The sequence below is a fragment of the Crocodylus siamensis genome, chromosome 4 (genome assembly GCF_052110815.1).
Source record: "Crocodylus siamensis isolate JL-2025a chromosome 4, ASM5211081v1, whole genome shotgun sequence".
NCBI lineage: Eukaryota > Metazoa > Chordata > Crocodylia > Crocodylidae > Crocodylus > Crocodylus siamensis.
The window spans coordinates 4,123,352-4,142,624 of NC_143398.1; the positions used below are offsets into that span (position 1 = coordinate 4,123,352).

A 19,273-nucleotide genomic window follows, 5' to 3' on the forward strand; every position below is an offset into this window, starting at 1 on the left:
AAGGATGGAGGACGGGATTCACCTCCGAGGAGGATTACTCCGCGCTGGTCCGGTCCTGCAGGGAGCAAACCAGGAAAGCCAAGGCTGCAACTGAACTCCAACTAGCTTCAGGCATCAGGGACAACAAAAAGTCCTTTTTCAGATATGTGGGGAGCCGGAGGAAAAGCAAGGGCAATGTTGGACTCCTGCTAAACCAGATGGGGCAACTGACAACTGACGCCCAGGAAAAAGCCAGCCTATTAAGTAGGTACTTTGCATCAGTCTTTCATCAGTCCCATGGGACGCCCATGCCTGCTACGGGACAGGGAGATCCGGGTGATGGGGATCCCCTACCCTCCATCAATGCTGACCTCGTGAAGGAACACCTTGAGAAGCTGGAGACCTTCAAGTCAGCCGGCCCTGACAACCTGCACCCCAGGGTACTCAAGGAGCTGGCGAGCGTCATAGCCCAGCCCCTGGCACGGGTCTTCGAGAGCTCCTGGCACTCTGGTGTAGTGCCCGAAGACTGGAAGAAGGCCAATGTGGTGCCGATCTTCAAGAAAGGGAGGAGAGTGGATCCGGCTAACTACAGGCCCATCAGCCTGACTTCTATCCTGGGGAAGATCTTAGAAAAGTTTATTAAGGAGGCCATCCTTGAGGGACTGGCCCAGGCTAACATCCTAAGGGACAGCCAGCACGGGTTTGTTGCGGGTAGGTCTTGTTTGACCAATCTCATTTCCTTCTATGACAAGGTGACCTATCACCTGGACCAGGGTGAAGAGATTGATGTCATATATCTTGACTTCAAAAAAGCTTTTGATCTGGTATCCCATGATCACCTCTTGGCCAAACTGGCCAGTTGTGGCCTTGGCTCCACCACGATCCGCTGGCTGGGAAATTGGCTCTGTGGTCGGAACCAGAGGGTTGTGATTGATGGCAGTCACTCATCGTGGTGCCCTGTGACCAGTGGGGTCCCTCAAGGCTCTGTCCTGGGACCCATACTGTTCAACATCTTCATTAGCGATGTGGACATTGGAGTCAGGAGTGGACTGGCCAAGTTCGCCGATGACACCAAACTTTGGGGCAAAGCATCCACGCCAGAGGACAGGCGGGCGATCCAGGCTGACCTGGACAAGTTCAGCAAATGGGCGGACGAGAACCTCATGGTGTTTAACACCGAAAAATGCAGCATTCTCCACCTTGGGAGGAAAAACCTGCAGCATGCTTATAGGCTCGGCAGTGCTACATTGGTTAGCACTACAGAAGAAAGAGACTTGGGGGTCATCATTGACCACAAGATGAACGTGAGCCTCCAATGCGATGCTCCAGCTAGTAAAGTGACCAAAATGCTGGCGTGCATCCATAGATGCTTCTCCAGCAAATCCCAGGACGTCATTCTCCCCTTGTACTCGGCCTTGGTGAGGCCGCAGCTGGAGTACTGCGTCCAGTTTTGGGCTCCACAATTCAAAAAGGATGTGGAGAAGCTTGAGAGAGTCCAGAGGAGAGCCACGTGCATGATCAGAGGTCAGGAAAACAGACCTTACGATGACAGGCTGAGAGCCACGGGACTCTTTAGCCTGGAAAAGCGTAGGCTCAGGGGTGATCTGATGGCCACCTATAAGTTTCTCAGGGGTGACCACCAGGATCTGGGGGAACGTCTGTTCACCAGAGCGCCCCAAGGGATGATGAGGTCGAACGGTCACAAACTCCTGCAAGACCGTTTCAGGCTGGACATAAGGAAGAATTTCTTTACTGTCCGAGCCCCCAAGGTCTGGAACGGTCTGCCAGCGGAGGTGGTTCAAGCACCTACATTGAACACCTTCGAGAGTAAATTGGATGCTTATCTTGCTGGGATCCTGTGACCCCAGGTGCCTTCCTGCCCTTTGGGCAGGGGGCTGGACTCGATGATCTCCCGAGGTCCCTTCCAGCCCTAATGTCTGTGAAACTATGAAACTATGAAACTCTTTATAATCACCCTGCAGATATTTGAAAGCTGTTATCCAACCTCCACCCCTGCACGCACACATATATACACACGCAAGGTATACATACCATATATGTTATAGGTGACCATATTTCCAGGTCCAAAAAAGAGGACACCTGTCAGGGGGGCAGTCACATGCATGGTGCCCCTCACTCCTGACCTGCAGCCCCTTGCCCTGCTGCCCAAGCAGCTCCCGCATTGCACGCGCCCACTCGCTCTCTCACACACACTCGCTCACTCTCCCCGGGGTTGCTGGAGCCCATGTGCGGAGTATGTGCCCCCCAACAGCCAGTCGCCTTGCCCGCTGTTCCCAGCCCCAAGCAGCAGGCCAGGGACAGCAGAAAACCTGGACATTTGCTCTTATTTCAAAAACCCGCTCAGACACAGCACAGGGGTCCAAAAAAGAGACCTGGACATACGGTATGGTAACCCTAACATATACACACATGGGTACACACACATACACATATAACTGCATTAAATTTACTCAGCAGAGAAAATAATTGCCAGGATCAGGACGGTGCTGTGAGTATTCAGCAACATGGGTGTGGAAAAGTGCAACTTTTGAGTTGCTTGCTTCATTTCCTAATGGCCCTTTTGCAAAGCTAGTGTAAAGTATATTTGAAATAGCAAAGTGTTAAACCATTGCAGCGGTAACTCGGTTTGCATGGAGTCCTGACCGTGAAAGGTAGGAGCAAGGCAAGACTGAGGAGCACCAGGAAGAGCTGCACGTGAAACTGGAATAACAGGAGTTGCTGAGTTGCTGCATGTTACGGAAGGGAGGAGCGTTAGCAAAGCCGTGTGGGTGTTGGCATGTGAAATGGCAGCGGGTGTTGCAGAATAGGAGTGAAGGTGTACACGTGTGGATGTGAGGGATTGGGATAGCTGTGCCTTGGGACGGTCTGGGTGGAGCTGCATTGACCAAGTTAAGGGGTTGGAGTGGGACGTGGCAAAATTGGAATAGCAAAGGGTGCCAGAACAACCACGTTTCAAAGGATTGGTTGTGAAACCTGGAGCTGGGAGTGGGACTTGACACCTTTGTAGAAGGACCTTTTTTAAATAACCAGCATGATTTAAAAGTAAGAGGAGTCTTTTCTTTTAAATGTGTTGAGTTAAGACTTCATGGCAGCAGAGGTGCTGAGAGCATTGGCAGGAGATAGACGCAGCAGTTAAATGAATAAGTGTCCCTTGCCGTTGGCTACAATCCCTGAGTAGAGCCGTGAAGAGCTATTTACTGCATTGCAACTATACCAGATAGCCACACAGCATAAATAATGGTGCACAGGGCAAAGTCCTGCTCCCATTAGAGCTGTATTTGGGATGCACCTAATTTTTTTTTCCATACAAGTGAAGAAGATGAAACGCCTGGAAGAATATAGAGCAGGAAACAGATGATAGCTCATTATTGACCTGGGCTGGGTTTGAACTGGTGAAGTAGGCTGCCTCGAAACAAACATTCGGGACATTTCCTCCCATCGCGTTATCACTGCTAGGATTGCTGGTGTAACCGTGGGAGATAGCCTGAACAGTACTAGTGGCGTACGGCTGTACGTGCTGTATTAGCCAGCAGTGGTTGCTCAAGAAGGAAATCCTGTTTTCCCAGCTTCTCTCTGCTCAATGCAGCCTGTAATTTGTAGCCACAGGTTGTCCGTACGAGTGGTTGCAACTATTGCAGGCCTGTTCAACAAGCTCTTTTGTGGTCTTCATAGCGTTACTGCAATATGGATGCCTATCTCATGCCCGGCTCAGATCCAGGAAGCAGGGGGTTTGCAGTGGTAGCGATCTACAGAGAAGAGATACCTGCCAAATGTCTTAAATGGTGAACTATGGAAGGTCACAGGTACCATGTGAGATATAAGGGCAAGAAAGGCGTGAGGATGGTTGCATTGTACCTTATCTAGCAAAGCATTTAGCAGCATTAAATGAGAGAAACCACGGCAGCTCCACGGTCGATACGAGCATACAGGGGATGCTGTGTAGCGTGGCTGTGGAAGGGACAGCAGGGGCGTTGTGGGGCTGTCCTGGAAAGAGCTATTCCAACGGCCCAGCTGCAACGCCAAAACTTTTTAAAATATATCTACCCAAAGAACCTTGTCTGCCTATGTCCTCAGACCAACACAGCTACAATCAACAACCCTTTCCCTATGATAGCTTTCTCTGACCCAGCTTATCTTCCCTCCTATAATCCTGCTCTGATCATTAGGAGTCCAGTAACCTCTTCCATGCCAAAGTGCTCTTACTTTTCTTCATCCGCAGCAAGCACAACAAAATCCTCCAGCGTAGACAAGGCTACTGATGAGTTGGTGAATTCCTATTACTTCAAGGAGGTAAAAAGCTCAGCGCTATGTCAATGATCAGAAGAGGGCTGCATTCATTTGGGAGCAGCCGGCATCACCTTGTAGTTGCTACCCAGTCGCTCAGTTTGGTACCTCTTATGATGCACTGGGCCTCTTGTTTTGTGGGAAATATAAAACTTTAACAGCAGCCTAAAAGTTTTGAAACAAACCTGCCTTAATACCTGAAGAATGTGAGGATCAGAGTCTTGGAAAGTATGAAAGCGTGTTCCCGGGGGTTGCTGGGTCGTTGGGGTTGTCAGCCTGAACTGATGGATGGGGCAGAACGAGGTGGACACGGGGAAGCTTGATGTGGCCCCTTAAGCCGGGTAAAGTGTGTGGGGCCTGCTAACCCTGTGCACATGTTCTCCTGCAGGATGAAAGAGTGGTGGATACAGGTGGGGCTTCTAAGTGTGCCGCTTCTGGCTGTCTACCTGCACATCCCTCCCCCAAAACTGTCCCCAGCCCTTCACTCATGGAGATCGTCGGGAGGATACTTCACCTACAAGGCCCAGAACATCTTCTACAGAGGTGAGGTTTGCCGGAGCTCTGCATCCTCTGTGGAGCCTCTGGCATGTCTGCTCAGTCGGGTAGTCCACAGCCTGTGATCACCCAGCTCCACAGGAGGCACATCATCAGACCTCTTTAGTGCCAAAAGTGCCTTGTTGCTCATAGATTTCATAGACATCAGGCCTGGAAGGGACCTCGGAAGATCATCGAGTCCAGCTGGGGTCATAGGATCCCAGCAAGATAAGCATCCAAATTTCTTTTGAAGGCGTTCAATGGACCTAGTGCTGGATGTGGGCAGTGGGGTCCCGCAGGGCTCAGTCCTTGGGCCTGCACTGTTCAACATCTTCATCGGTGATTTGGACGAGGGGGTAAAAAGCACCCTGTTCAAATATGCTGATGACACTAAGATGTGGGGGGATGTGGGCACGCCAGAAGGAAGCAACAGGCTACAATTGGACCTAGACAGGTTACAAGGGTGGGCGGATGAGAACAGGATGGGATTCAACACAGACAAGTGCAAAGTGATGCACCTGGAGAGGAACAACTGGCACCATACCTACAGGTTGGGGAACTCCCCTCTTTTCAGCACAGAGGTGGAAAAGGATCTTGGAGTCATCATTGACTCCAAGATGAACATGGGCCGGCAGTGTGGAGAGGCAGTCAGGAAGGCCAACCGCACCTTGTCATGCATCCACAGATGCATCTCGAGCAGGTCCAGGGAGGTGATCCTCCCCCTCTATGCAGCACTGGGCAGGCCACAGCTGGAGTACTGCGTCCAGTTCTGTGCGCGCCATTTCAGGAGGGATGTGGACAACATTGAAAGGGTCCAGCGGAGGGCCGCACGCATGATCCGGGGACTGCAGGGCAGACCCTACATTGAGAGACTGCGGGACCTGAACCTGTTCAGCCTCCACAAGAGAAGGCTGAGGGGGATCTAGTGGCCTGTTACAAACTAGTCAGAGGGGACCAGCAGGCACTGGGGGAGTCCCTGTTCCCCCGGGCACCGCCAGGAGTGACCAGGAATAACGGTCACAAGCTGGCAGAGGGGAGATTCAGGCTAGACATCAGGAGGCGCGACTTCACGGTCAGGGTGGCTAGGGCCTGGAACCAACTTGCAAGAGAAGTGGTGCAGGCTCCTACCCTGGGGGTTTTTAATTGGAGGCTGGATGAACATCTTGCTGGAGTCGTTTGACCCCAGTACCCTTTCCTGCCATGGTAGGGGGTTGGACTAGATGATCTACTCAGGTCCCTCCTGACCCTAGAAACTAAAACTATGAAACTATGAATGTAGGTGCTTGAATCACCTCCGCTGGCAGGCTGTTCCAGACCTTGGGGGCTCGGACAGGAAAGAAATTCTTCCTTATGTCCAGCCTGACATGGTCTTGTAGTAGTTTATAACTGTTCGACCTCATCATCCCTTGGGGCCCTCTGGTGAACAAACATTCCCCCAGATACTGGTGAGCACTTCTGGTAAACTTACAGGTGGCCACCAGATCACCCCTGAGCCTGGTCCCTTCCAGGCTAAACAGCCCCATGGCTCTCAGCCTGTCGTCGTAAGGTCTGTTTTCCTGACCTCTGATCATGCGCGTGGCTCTCCTCCGGACTCTCTCAAGCTTCTCAACATCCTTTTTGAGTTGTGGAGCCCAAAACTGGACGTAGGGCTCCAGCTGCGGCCTCACCAAGGCCGAGTACAAGGGGAGAATGACATCTTGGGATTTGCTCGAGAAACATCTATGGATGCAAGCCAGCGTTTTGCTCACTTTACTAGCTGCAGCATCACAGTGAAGGCTCGTGTTCATCTTGTGGTCAATCATGACCCTCAAGTCCCTTTCATCCATAGTGCTAGCCAGTGTAGCACTGCCGAGCCTATAAGGATGCTGCAGGTTTTTCCTCCCAAGGTGGAGAACCTTGCATTTTTCGGTGTTAAACACCATCAGGTTCTCGTCCGCCCATTTGCCGAGCCTGTCCAGGTCAGCCTGGATCACCCGCCTGTCCTCTGGCGTGGATGCTTTGCCCCAAAGTTTGGTGTCATCAGCGAACTTGGCCAGTCCACTCCTGACTTCAATGTGCACATCGTTAATGAAGATGTTGAACAGGATGGGTCCCAGGACAGAGCCTTGAGGGACCCCACCGGTCACAGGGCACCACGATGAGTGACTGCCATCGATTACAACCCTCTGGGTCCGACCACGGAGCCAGTTTCCCAGCCAGCGGATCGTGGTGGAGCCAAGGCCACAACTGGGCAGTTTGGCCAAGAGGTGATCATGGGATATCAGATCAAAGGCTTTTTTGAAGTCAAGATATATGACATCAATCTCTTCTCCCTTGTCCAGGTGATAGGTCACCTGGTCACAGAAGGAATGAGATTGGTCAGACAAGACCTACCTGCAACAAACCCGTGCTGGCTGTCCCTCAGGACGTTAGCCTGGGCCAGTCCCTCAAGGATGGCCTCTTTAATAAACTTTTCTAAGACCTTCCCCAGAATAGAAGTCAGGTTGATGGGCCTATATTTTGCCAGATCCACTTTCCTCCCTTTCTTGAAGATCGGCACCACGTCGGCCTTCTTCCAGTCTTCGGGCACTTCACCAGAGCGCCAGGAGCTCTTGAAGGTTCGTGTCGAGGGCTGGGCTATGACGCTTACCAGCTCCTTGAGTACCCTTGGGTGTAAACCGTCAGGGCCGGCTGACTTGAAGGTATCCAGCCTGTCAAGGTGTTCCTTCATGAGGTCAGTGTTGATGGAGGGCAGGGGATCTCTCTCACCTGGGCGTCCCTGTCCTGTCATGGGCATGGGCGTCCTGTGGGACTGATGAAAGACCGACGCAAAGTACCAGTTAATAGGTTGGCCTTTTCCTTGGCATCAGTTGTCCCATCTGGTTCAGCAGGGGTCCAATGTTGCCCTTGCTTTTCCTCTGTCTCCCCACATATCTGAAAAAGGACTTTTTATTGTCCTTGGTACTTGTAGCTAGTTGGAGTTTTGTTGCAGCCCGTTGCTGCTGGGCCTTTAGGCCCTTCTCCATGGTGGTGGCACCAGGTAGTGCTAAAGATTCACAGGCAGATTCAAAGAGCAGCATCTTGAACGCTGCTGGATAGAGGGTGTGTAGGAAGCTAGTGGCTAGGCAGGGAGGGGAGACCCCTTATTAGGCACACGTTGTGAGGGAGGGTGGTGGTGGGAGGAAACAGTGAGAAAAAGAGGAATTGAAGAACCCAGAGGGGAGCAAGGAAGAGACATGCAAGGAGACATGGGGCGGATCAGGGTGAGAGGTGTGACAAGCAAAAAACAAAAATGGTCAAAATTTGAGAGACGCACAAAATGCTTGGGAGGGCAGAGGGATCCGGAGTCAAACGGGGACAGGAGGCAGGGGGAACGGATGGGAAATGGGTGAGATGACAGAGGTGCTCTCCCTTCAGCCTGGCGGGGGATGGCCTGGAGCTCTGCTGGGCTCCCCCAGGCACGAGCCCAGTGCAAAGGGGGAAGCTAAAATGAGTCTGAAGCCAACTGGTAGGAAACCCCAATGACAAGCTGACCTTTGTGTGCGTGGTGGAAGGCAATGCTGTGCTGCTGGAGACACTGTCCTGGCAAATGAGACATAATAGTTACATCCTCTTTATCCTTTAAGATCCCAGGGCGCTTTTCTCAAGAGCAGCAAGGTTAGCCCCACTGGTCTGGCCTGATCCTAGTTGTAATGACAGCTCCACAGCATATACATGCTCCCCAAGACACTGGGGGTATTGTCTGCTTCCTCCCATACACCTCTGGCTGCTGCTACAGTTCATGCCGGAAGTGGCTGTACATGAATGGCTGGTAAAGCGGTCTCGTACTACAGCTCCCTCATCCATTTCAGCATGCCTAGAGCAGGGAGATCCTTATGGAGGAAAGGTGCTGTGGAAACGGAAAGAGACTCTGAGTACCCCTGAGGTTGTGGGTGTAAGCAGACAGGTGCGATAGCCTCGAGCGGAGAGCCCCCCTTGGCACTGTCTTGTGCGCAGTGTAGACTATCTCCATCCGGTGCCTGGGGAACAAAAGCCCTGGTGACAGGGTTCGTACCTGTTGAGTTTTCTCGGAGTGGCAGGGTCTTGGGTTTTGTGTGAGGCTCTACAGGTGGGTACTGTGATGGAGCTCCGTGAACAGCGTAGCTGATTATTAGTCAGGCACCAACTGGGTCCGTGTTAGCAGCACTCGGTTGCTGTTAGCATTAGGACACTGTTACATTCCCCCGTGAAGCTATTTCAAAGGTCTCTTTGGGATGATGGTGCATCTCACCGGTGTCCTGTTCTCGCCCCAGATTCGACGGGTGCAGTCGGCAGCTCTGACATCGTCATTCTCCTGCACGGCTTCCCAACCTCCAGCTACGACTGGTACAAGGTGAGAGGAACACGCAAGCAGAGTGGGGACTGTGCGAGTCAAACCAGCCATTTGTGCTTTCCCTGGGAACTCGAGGGAGACCTCCCAGGGGAGCGTCTGATGGGTGAATCGTGGGGGAGAGATCGCAGAACGACGGGACTTCTCCCTTTGTGGTACCACGAGCCTTAGACTATGGCAGTGTTTTTGTCCAGCCCCCTTCAAGTTACCTACCCTCCCACAATAGTGTGCTAGTGCTGTAAAGCTGTGACCAGCGTATCACATATACATCTCTTTCGCTCCTTCCTTCATCTTCTGCTTTTTTCCTGCCTTCTAGTCTGATGTCCCCTGTGCGCAAAACACTGTACCCATTTCATGTGCCTTACACTCCCACCTTTCCGGAAAGTCTTTTCTACTCCTCATTAATCCCTCAGTCCTCCCACTCCTGCACTTTTATCCCATGCTTTAAGTGGTCGTTCCTACTTGAAAGCCCCACGTTTTTTTCCATAAATGTACCACTTAAATGTGTAGCTTTCAGGGAAACACCCTTAGAAGCTGGGTTTTGTGAGATCCAAATTCATCTTTGGCCACCCAGCTGGTCCATCTCCTGCTGATGAAGGGCGAGGTGGAGGTGTCTCTTTTGTGACCTATGGGAACATGAATACGTCTTCTAGAGATAACTTTGTAATGGCCTCTGACGGGGAGGGGCTACTGTGATATAAAAAAAACCAAGCTCCCTAACCCTAACCCTTGAACCTTTTAAATATGTGCCACTGTTTTTTGTTGCAATGAGGTTGGAGAAGGGTGGGAAGGGAGGTCACTACCACAGTGACCAGAGACACGGTGGGCTGAGGTGCACTACCAAGGAATTGCCTTGGTAAGTCCTTCTGGAAGCACGCAGTGCCCAGGAAGTCTGGCTTTGCAGGAGACAGTCTGGTGCCACGTTCCCAGGAAGACTTCCTCTACGTCACACAGTCTGCAATGACTCTGAACGTATCTTTTTTCCTATGTTCTGCCTTCCAAAAGCAAGGTGCCTGTTTTATTTGGGAGCATATTGTATACCGGAAAATATGATATCTGCAGAATCAGGTCTTATGAGAGAAGGAAGCTCAGAAGCAGAGAGCACCCTCTGGTTTGCCAGCCTGGCAAAACCCCACTGCAGGAGAGGACAAGTAACTCTTTACAAGATGTGTTGGCTTCTTCCAGTGGAGAATATCCCCTGCCATTCAGTTTGTGTGCACAAAATAGGACCTAGAGGGGAGCTGTGAGGAATATGGCAGTGTAGATCTGTCCAGGCTCCAGGGATATGAATGTGGCTGCTTCTGTGGCTGATTTTCCTCCCCCTCCCTCCCTCCCTCCCTTCCCTGTTCTTTTCACAGATTTGGGAAGGGCTGACTCAGCGGTTTCACAGAGTGATCGCCCTGGATTTTGTGGGATTTGGTTTCAGTGACAAGCCAGTAAGTAGTCCTGACGGATGAGTCCGCAGTTCCTTTCGGAAAATGAATGTAAAGACCAAAGCTCATCCAGACAACCGGAATTGCACAGATGGGTTTGGAAGGATGGCTTTTATTTAGTCGTGAATGCTGGCATCTGTTCATCTCTCAGATTGCTTTCAGCCTTTCTCTTGCCTTAAGGCTATTGTTGTTGTATTCATTTTTTCAGAACAGAAAGAAAGATAGGAATTGTTAAATTAAAAAGGTAGAAAAATCAAATGTCAGAAATGGGACACGATACAGCCTGCCCAAAGTGACCATGTTCTCTTGGGATGTTGACTCATCTCCAAAGCATGGCTTGCTCTGCTTGATCTATTAAAGAGACTTGGGGCAGATAAAGTGGTAGCTCCAGGCTACCTGCTTGGAATTACATTAGAGTAGGTGTAGCTTTGCAAACAAATTGCTGAGCAAATTGAAAAGCACTTAGCTCATCCTCTTGCAAGTGTTTCACACATCACAGATCCTCCGAGGGAGTTTTGTTATCTCCCTTCTACAGAGGCAAACTGACCACGTGCCTGTGCCTGTGGGCACAAAGTAAATTGGCAGGGACTGAGATGAGACCTCAAGCTGTTGGCTTTCAGTTCTGGGCTTGGAGGATGTCTGCATTTGTCCGTGAACATCTGCACGTCAGACATGGCCAGGTGCTGAATGTGGTTATACAGGGGCTGCTGCTGGCCCATTAAAAAAAACACCCCATTTGTATTTAGCTGATGAATGAAGTCACACAACCACTCTCTCGCTTTGCTTCCTAAACAGCGGCCCCATCGCTATTCCATTTTCGAGCAAGCCAACATTGTTGAGAGGCTGGTGGGGCACTTGGGCCTGCGAAACCACAGGATCAACCTCCTATCTCATGACTATGGGGACACGGTCGCGCAGGAGCTCCTCCACAGGTCACTGGAAGCACTAAAGCTCTGAATGCTCTTCATCGTCCTCTCCTCCTAGGGTCTAATTCCCTGAAGCTAAGTAAAAGTAAATGGTGCAGAGCCCCCTCTTTTCCCCATCCCACGTATGGGCGTGTTGGCTGGAGGTGGCGGTGGGATGCTCTGCTGATGGGTGCAGATTGATAGATGGAAGGAAGCTCAGATACGGCCGCCATTGACTTCAGCGGGAGATGAATTCCCAGGTGCAGTAGTTGAGGCCTTGTCTAGCTATTTGCCACGCTATTTGCTTATCTTGCTTCTCGGCCTTTGGAACCTGGAGGTTTATCCAGGCCACAACGAGTGCATGAGGCAAGTCTTCACAAGCCAAGAGCTTCTGTCAGTCCCTGGTGACTAGGGCCAGTGTGAAACCCCAGTGCATGGTTGTTTGCAGGTCCAAGGACTCTGAGGCAAACACGTTTTGTCCCCGTCAGAAAATATTGCAGCAGGTAGCAATATTTTGCCTTTTGCTCCTCTGCTCGGAGTGAGGCAAGTCAGTGGCAGGGGTTTCCAAGTGTCCGAACAGGGGTTAAAGTCCTGCGGCTGAGTTGTTCGGAGACGGAGGGCCATGTCGGGTACTTGGAACACGGCTATTCCTATTCTTACGGCTGCAGCCCTGTCTCTTGAGGAACTTTGCTTCCCAGATTTGTTTCCTGACATAGCAGCATCACTGTGATCTGTTGCTTGGTCTCTTTGTGGAACCAGCAAGGAATCTAACTCAGCATTTTGGTTTGCTCTCCCCAGGTACGAACATAATAAAACTGGAAGCATCTTGATCAACAGCCTCTGTTTGTCCAATGGAGGTAACGGTTCTTGTTTAGAATAACAGGGCATGCATTGGTGGGTCTCAGCCTGCTTGCCAGTGAATAGGGAACATCTCTAGGGAGACTGCCGATCGGCCCTTTTGTTGGACGTTTAATCATGGATGCTGAGGACTGAGTGGGCCAGGGTCGCTGAGCTCTCCTCTTGTCCCCAGAGAGGTCCCTGGGGGATAGTGCTGAAGTCTGTTGGTGCAGCAGTGAGGAGAAGCTTTCACTGCTTTGTCTCATTTATGCATAGATGGAAGCTTTAGTCTTTGGGGTATGAGGGCAGTGCCCTGAACAGCACCAAAAATGACTCATGCCAGGAAAAGGGAATGGCTTGTCATAAACCAGAGGAGGGCTAGGTAACTGGTGCCTGGCTGGGCCTTCTGCTATCTGTAGCAAAGGCATCAGCGCAGACAGCAGATAGATCCTCTTGCACTGCGCACAAAAATGAATGACAGGAGGAAATGATGGAGCCTGAGACTCAGTGACACCTGCCCAGTGGGTGGTTGCAAATGCTTTTGCTGGGCTGCTTGCAGGGATGGAAGGGGAGGGACCGGGAAATGTCAGAACGCAGCTGTTGTAATGACTGTGTCCGTTCTCTGGAAACTTTCAGGAATTTTCCCAGAAACCCACTACCCCAGGTTCATTCAGAAGGTGAGTGGCTTCTGTGTCTAGCTTTACTGAATCGGGACTCACGCGTCAGGAGCAAGGCTTGTGGGGTCAAGTTAGCGTGATGTGGAAGACCTTTTAGAAACACATGAATTCTTCAGGAGCTAGGGGGTGGTTTTCTCTCCAAGTTTGTCCAGAGCTAGTGCCCAAATCAGGCAATGGTTGGATCTGTTTCCCTTGGAGGGTGGTGGTGGGGAAGTATTGAAGTTATAAAACCAGCTAGAGAATCTTAGAAAATGAGGGTTGGAAGGGACCTCGGGAGGTCACATCTAGTGCAACCCCTGCTCAGAGCAGGACCAGCCCCAGCTACATCATCCCAGCCAAGGCTTTGTCTAGTTGGGCCTTAGAAACCTTCAAGGATGGAGATTTCACCACTGCTCTAGGTAACCCGTTCCAGTGCTTCACCACCCTAGCCAGTGTTTCACCACCATTTCTCTAGGTTTCAGAGATTCACGATGCTTTCTCTGAAATCACACAACCCCTGCCTCCCGTTTCAGTTTGGCCTCTGACAGTTTTTCACAGGGAAGTGATTAGTTATGTCAATCTGAAGGCAGGGTGGCACCTTATCAACTAATTCAGAGACGCATAAGCTCATTTTGGCAGATGCTATGAGCGGACATCTGATGAGGCAGGTCATCACCTACACAAGCGTATGCCTTTCTGAATGGATCTGCCTCTAAGGTGCCACCTTGCCCTGCCTTTCTGCCTTTCCCAGTGATGCCTGCCTTAGTTTGGGGAGAGTCAGCTCCATGCCCTGGCACCTGCTCAGAGTGAAAACTTAGGAAAGCCCTGTCAGCTTTCACTTCTGTTATGGAGCAAGAGTATGTGCAATGTCTATATGCAAGGGTAACACTGGTAAAACTTAGGTCAGCTTCATTACACTCTTGCTTTGGAAAGCTCTGAGCAGCAGCAGAGGCAGGCAGAGGAGTTATTTCCTGGGGAAGAACCAAAACTGGAGGCTGGAGGAAGGGTAGAATAAAAGACATGTCAATCCCCTTGCAGCAGTTGAATGGCAGGGGAAGGGTACAATAGTGAGACTTTCTTTCTACGACCAGTAGGTTGTGGGTGAGTGGGAATGGAAGAGGAAACGTTTATTTCTTTGCAGTAACAGTCACTAGGGGCTTGGGAGGAGGGAGATCCAGATCTATCAGGCACTGATGTGAAAGCCAGAATGCCAGCCCGCTCCCTATTCACATCGGTCGTGGGTGAGCTGTTCATCCCAGGTGCTGCCCCAAGACAGCAAACCCTCCTTCCTCTCCTGAAGCATCAGGAAATCCTCCCATGTTGGTCTCTGGCTTGTAAGAAGCTCGTCATTTCTTCCAAGCCTTGGTCTAAGTGTGTTGGCAGGAAATTCATGTGGGTCAAGAGATCAGTAGGCTGAAGGTGCTTTGTTGCAGCTCGCTAATACCTTTGAGACGTGTAGTGGCGCAGTGCATTTACTCGGTGGCAGAGAGGAAATTGTACTCTCGATTCTGTAGAACGGCTACAGAACGGATGTGGATGCTGGGATTTCTGGAAGAAAGACCCCCTGCGTAGGTGAGCAGCTGCCGTCGTCTGTGCTAGTGACCGTTTACTCCTTTTTCTTCTGGCAAAGATTCTCAAGGACGGTGGCTTCCTGTCCCCCATTCTCACCCGGCTAATGAACTTCTTCCTGTTCTCAAGAGGGTGAGTTGATGTTGGACTTATTGTATGAGACAAGCCTAGCCTGACAGGTGGACGGAGTAACTGAAACCCACAAAACACTCCCGCTTGCGTCTTTTCAGACACTGCATGGCTAGTGCTTACGCATTCCTCCCCGTGCAGGCAGTGGGTCCATGGGCAGCTCACGAATAGAGGCAGATGCATAGTGTTGAGCCACAGTTGAGCGAAGCCCCCTTTAACACCCATCTTTTTTAAACCCCTTTCCTACTTTCAAAACTGCTCACTTGAGGACATCTGCTAGGTATGACACCGTCCTGTTCCCGAGGGTGACTTCTGGTGCCCCACAAGAATAATAAGAGTTGGGTCCTATATTGAAGCAGCTTCACAGAGCCATGGAAAATGGGCTGGCAGGGCCTTCAGGAGGTCTAACCCCTAGCTCAGGGCAGAATTTAAACCATCCTCTGTGTCTCCTGAAATGCTGCAGGGATTTTCATGTGTCTCTGGATATTTCCCCCCACCAGGCTTGGGGCAGTCTTTGGACCATACACACAGCCTTCACAGGCGGAGTACTGGGACATGTGGACAGCCATCCGGACCAATGATGGAAACCTCGTCATTGACAGGTGTGTTCCTTTAACTTCTCCATTGACCCCTCCGTGTCTGCAGCTGCTTCTCTTGGTGGCCAAGGTTTTCACTGCCAGAAACCCAGCCCTGGATGCATGTAGATGGAGCGTGGAGGAGGAACAGCCAGCAACTCAGTCCCAGCCAAAGTGTGCTGGTTAGATGCTTGTTGCACAGTGATTGAGGTCTGAAGGGGAGATGGACCATGCACTGTTAGGGTGGGCAGCGGCTGTGGAGAGATCACAGTCCGCACCGAAGCAGTTTGAAGAGCTGTGCTCTATTTAGAGGGGCAAAGCAGCACAAATATCCCCTTGGATGGTGGAAAGCATCTGTGTGTGGTCTAGGAGGCAGAAATGCCCAAGTTCTGTCTCTGCCCCTGGCTTCTGCTGTGGCTTGGGCAAGTTGATTTAAACTACCTGCCAGAGATGCGGTAGGAGTTTATGCTTTTTCTCCTGCTTTCTGATGGGTCGTTTCCTTCAAGATAAGCTGAGAGGTTCACGTTCGGTGCCAAGAATGGTTTTCTCTGCTTCAAGTTTTCCCTTGGAGGATGTGGCAGTGCAGGTTATGTCCCTTCAGCTCTTGTTTCAACTGGTAAGGGGTGGGAAATGCTCGTTATTTAACATGAGCAGAGAGGTAGGTGGCTATGCTAGCATGAAGTCAAGGCAGATTTGCACCTGAGGCAGACCGAATCAGAGAGGTACCCGCTCTTGTGAGCAACGGCTTGCTTATGCACCTCTGATTCAGCAAGTCTATAAGGTGCAAATCTACCCTGCCTTTCATTTAACTGCTTTTCTTCCAGCTGTTTGTGTGGGAGCTGAGGCAGATACACGGCAGTCGAAGGAAACAAGCAGAAGTCAGACACCCGAAAGGAAATCACCTCCTTCCTCAGTTCATTGGGTTTCACTTTGGCGCCTTTTCGCATAAACCTGTTTATTGTAGGGAGAGATTTGTAGGAAGATTGTAAAAATGGCTTCTTTTTCTTCTGCACGGCATCTTTGGCTGCCGCGTCTGTGGAACAGGGCTCACTGCACTCCTTCAGTCCCTTGCCAGCTGCTGTGAGGTGTCGTTACGCAGTATCTGTAGGGCATAAGGAAGGTATAAAGTGTCCAGTGTGGTGATAGCTTAAAGGAGGCTGTTGAAAGGACCCTGTCGCAGTGCTTTTCATACAGAAGACAGGGCAAGGTGGCACCTTGGAGACTAACTAGTTCAGAGAGACATGAGCTTTTGCAGGTAGAAACCGACTGTGGCACATACACTGCCGTGAATCTTATCCGTGACTCCTCAGTGGACAACTCAACTCAACGCTTTAATGGGCAAATCAGTGCAAAAATCTTTCCTCTAGGATTGGACAGCTGTTGGGCATTTGCCTTCTTCACTCTGCACTATGTTGTCAGAGGATCTCCCTTGCTGGAGGTCAGAAAAACCAGTCATGGCTCTTTTATTTTGTTCTGAAGATGGGCTACGATGCCCAGCCTTTGGCCACGCTGCCACTGGCCGTTTATCGTAGATCTAGCTGCTACTAGTGGGAGCTGAGCCAACACCAAAAGGAGGAGATAAGAGGATTATGGGATTGACCCAGATGGCTGCACTCGCCAGCTCTCCGAACTGAGACCAGTTCAGCCAAGATGAGACAGGAATGTGCTTTCAAAGCTGGCTTCTACCCTAGAAACCCCACTCCTATCTCCAGCCGGGTGTTAGACCACCATGGGCTTTCCCTGGATTCAGTTGTACATCCCTCGTGCAGTCTGCTCGCTAAGCTTATTTAGTGCAGCTGTTCAGGCTCAGAAGGGTCTTTGCAGTCATAACAGCTGAGAACAATTTTAAATGCAAATTTTAGAGCCAGGAGGAAAATGCTGCGGCCTTCAGAAAGCAGCTTCACAGCCCCGTAGCAGAGGCTCTGCTCTGAGTGGCGCTGAGAGGAGATCAACTTAACGGCAGGTCTGCACTGCTCAGAGCAGCTGCGCTCAACATTTTGGCTCTGTGAGCTGGATGAGTGTCCTGGAGCTGGTCTGCGGGCTGGATGGAGCCCTGCGCATCAGGATCAGGACCCTCCTGTCTCACCTCTGCATGCCAGGACTGGGCCCCAACACCGCCTCAGCCTGCTGGGTTTGGGCCCTAGGGGGCACTGCCCCCTCCCACTCCCACAAACCAGAATTGGGGCCTGTGGGCCTGGTGCTGCCCTGTCCCAGCCACCTACATCAGGCCTGACCCTGATCGGGCATCCACTCCAGGACTCCCTGTGTGTCTGGACATTCAGCAACAGGGGAGCGGTGCCTCTGCTCCATCACTTCCAAATTTCCGGAGCTGTGCAGGCCAGATGTGGCGTGCAGCCGGGGTCGAGCACTCCTGGTGTAGAGGGATCCCAGCCAGCTCTAAAGCAGTAAAGCTGTGTTAGCGTGGTGGGAAACATGGTTAATTAGCTCAACAGAGAGCTGTGCATGCTGTATCAGCTCCTTGCCAGCTTGCTCCGGTCTCTGAAGTCTTCAGAACAGTCTGCACAGGAAGGTGGAACCAAATGTCACTGTCCCTTTTTTTCCTTCTCTCGCTCCTCCGCAAGGGGCCTTAATGCTGCTTCCTCCTCAGGCAATCGGGGCTCGTGGTAGAGGTGATCTCTTTTATGAGACCAACAACATTTTTTTGCAAAAATCTTGTTGAATTGCAAGCTTTCGGGCACAAACGCCCTTCATCAGGCATCGGAGAAAAGATTGTAAAAGTTCTTCTGGGTAGACATGAAAGTGCATATTTCATAGGATTTCACAGAGGAGTCGACTGATGGAAAACTCCTCCTCTGGGTGGCAGTTTTTTGCTGGTAAGGAGCCTCTCACCTCCTGTGAGGATCTGTGGTGATGCAAATGACTTTGAAACAAAGGCAGGAGCAGGATCTCAGGTTTCAGACGGTCCGAGTTGCTTCCTCCTTGGGAAAATATGAAGATTTCATTTGAAAAAAACTGGCTCAAATTTGATATCTTCCATGTGCCAGGTATCCAGGTTGTAGCCATATCGGTCTAGAGGTAAAGGCAATCAGGGCTCATGGTAGAGGTGATCTCTTTCATAGATATAGATATCTTTTATAGGAGATAGCTATAAAAAAGATCACCTCTACCATGAGCCCCAATTGCCTTTTCCTGTAGACCAATACAGCTACAACCTGCATACCTGCCTCCTCCTCAGTAAACTCAAACCATTTCCCACCTAGGCACGCAGGCAGCTGAGAGCTGAGGGTCCGTCAGGTAGTTCGACTGCAGGAGCTACCAGATCTGCTTTTCTGCGACTCCGCTTTCAGCAAGCTAATTACCTCATTTCAGGCAGCGCAAGAGCAGTGGCACATTCAACAGATCCCGATTCAGGCCCTGACTTGGGGAGCTGCACTGGTGGCTGCAGTGGAGGAGCTGGGGTTTTGTTCAGTGGTAACCCGCAGCTCTGAGCTCAGCTGTGGCCTGCTTGTTTCAGCAGGAAGGACAGTACTTCGCAGGTAGCATGCAGCTCTTTTAGGGCAGGGGGGAGCTCAGCCTTTTCGGTTAATGGGTTCATCCTCATAGCGGGAATCTTCGAGTGCTTCACCTGGGCAGGTCAGCACCATTATCCTGTTACGGTTGGGATTACCGAGGGCAAGGCAAAGTGGCCTAGTTCCCAGCTCCGTGACTGGGACGCTGGAACGTGCTCACGCCTCCCTGGGTTTATTGTGAAAAGAAGTGGTGTTGTGTTGCACGTTTCCGCTGGAGCGCAGTGCTGGCGAAGATGCTTGCAGCAGGGGCGTGGGCGCTGCCACATGATAGGGCCTTTTGCAGTCATCTTCCATCTCCAGCGGCGGTCATTATCTCCTACCTCCCGCTCCTTGTCACCTCTCAGCCACTGCTCCAAACACTAATACCAGGTGCATAAATGGCTTGCTGGAAACTTGAGGCCAGCAGCGTCCCATCCAGGAGCAGCTGTCGAGGCCAGGAGGAGCAGGCCGTGCGCTATCCAGGCCTGGTAAAG

The 19,273-nt window shown here is 51.2% G+C and overlaps 1 protein-coding gene across 1 annotated transcript in view; it reads left to right on the forward strand.

Annotated features, from left to right (window-relative positions):
* Nucleotides 1-19,273, forward strand: part of MEST (mesoderm specific transcript) — a 28,050-nt gene that overhangs the window by 2,888 nt on the left and 5,889 nt on the right. Inside the window, exons 2-9 of the mRNA XM_090041507.1 lie at nt 4,673-4,827; nt 9,090-9,169; nt 10,525-10,602; nt 11,395-11,531; nt 12,303-12,361; nt 12,978-13,018; nt 14,628-14,698; nt 15,196-15,297. Of these exons, the coding sequence (XP_089897633.1) occupies nt 4,673-4,827; nt 9,090-9,169; nt 10,525-10,602; nt 11,395-11,531; nt 12,303-12,361; nt 12,978-13,018; nt 14,628-14,698; nt 15,196-15,297 (723 nt within the window). The remainder of the gene's footprint in view (nt 1-4,672; nt 4,828-9,089; nt 9,170-10,524; nt 10,603-11,394; nt 11,532-12,302; nt 12,362-12,977; nt 13,019-14,627; nt 14,699-15,195; nt 15,298-19,273) is intronic.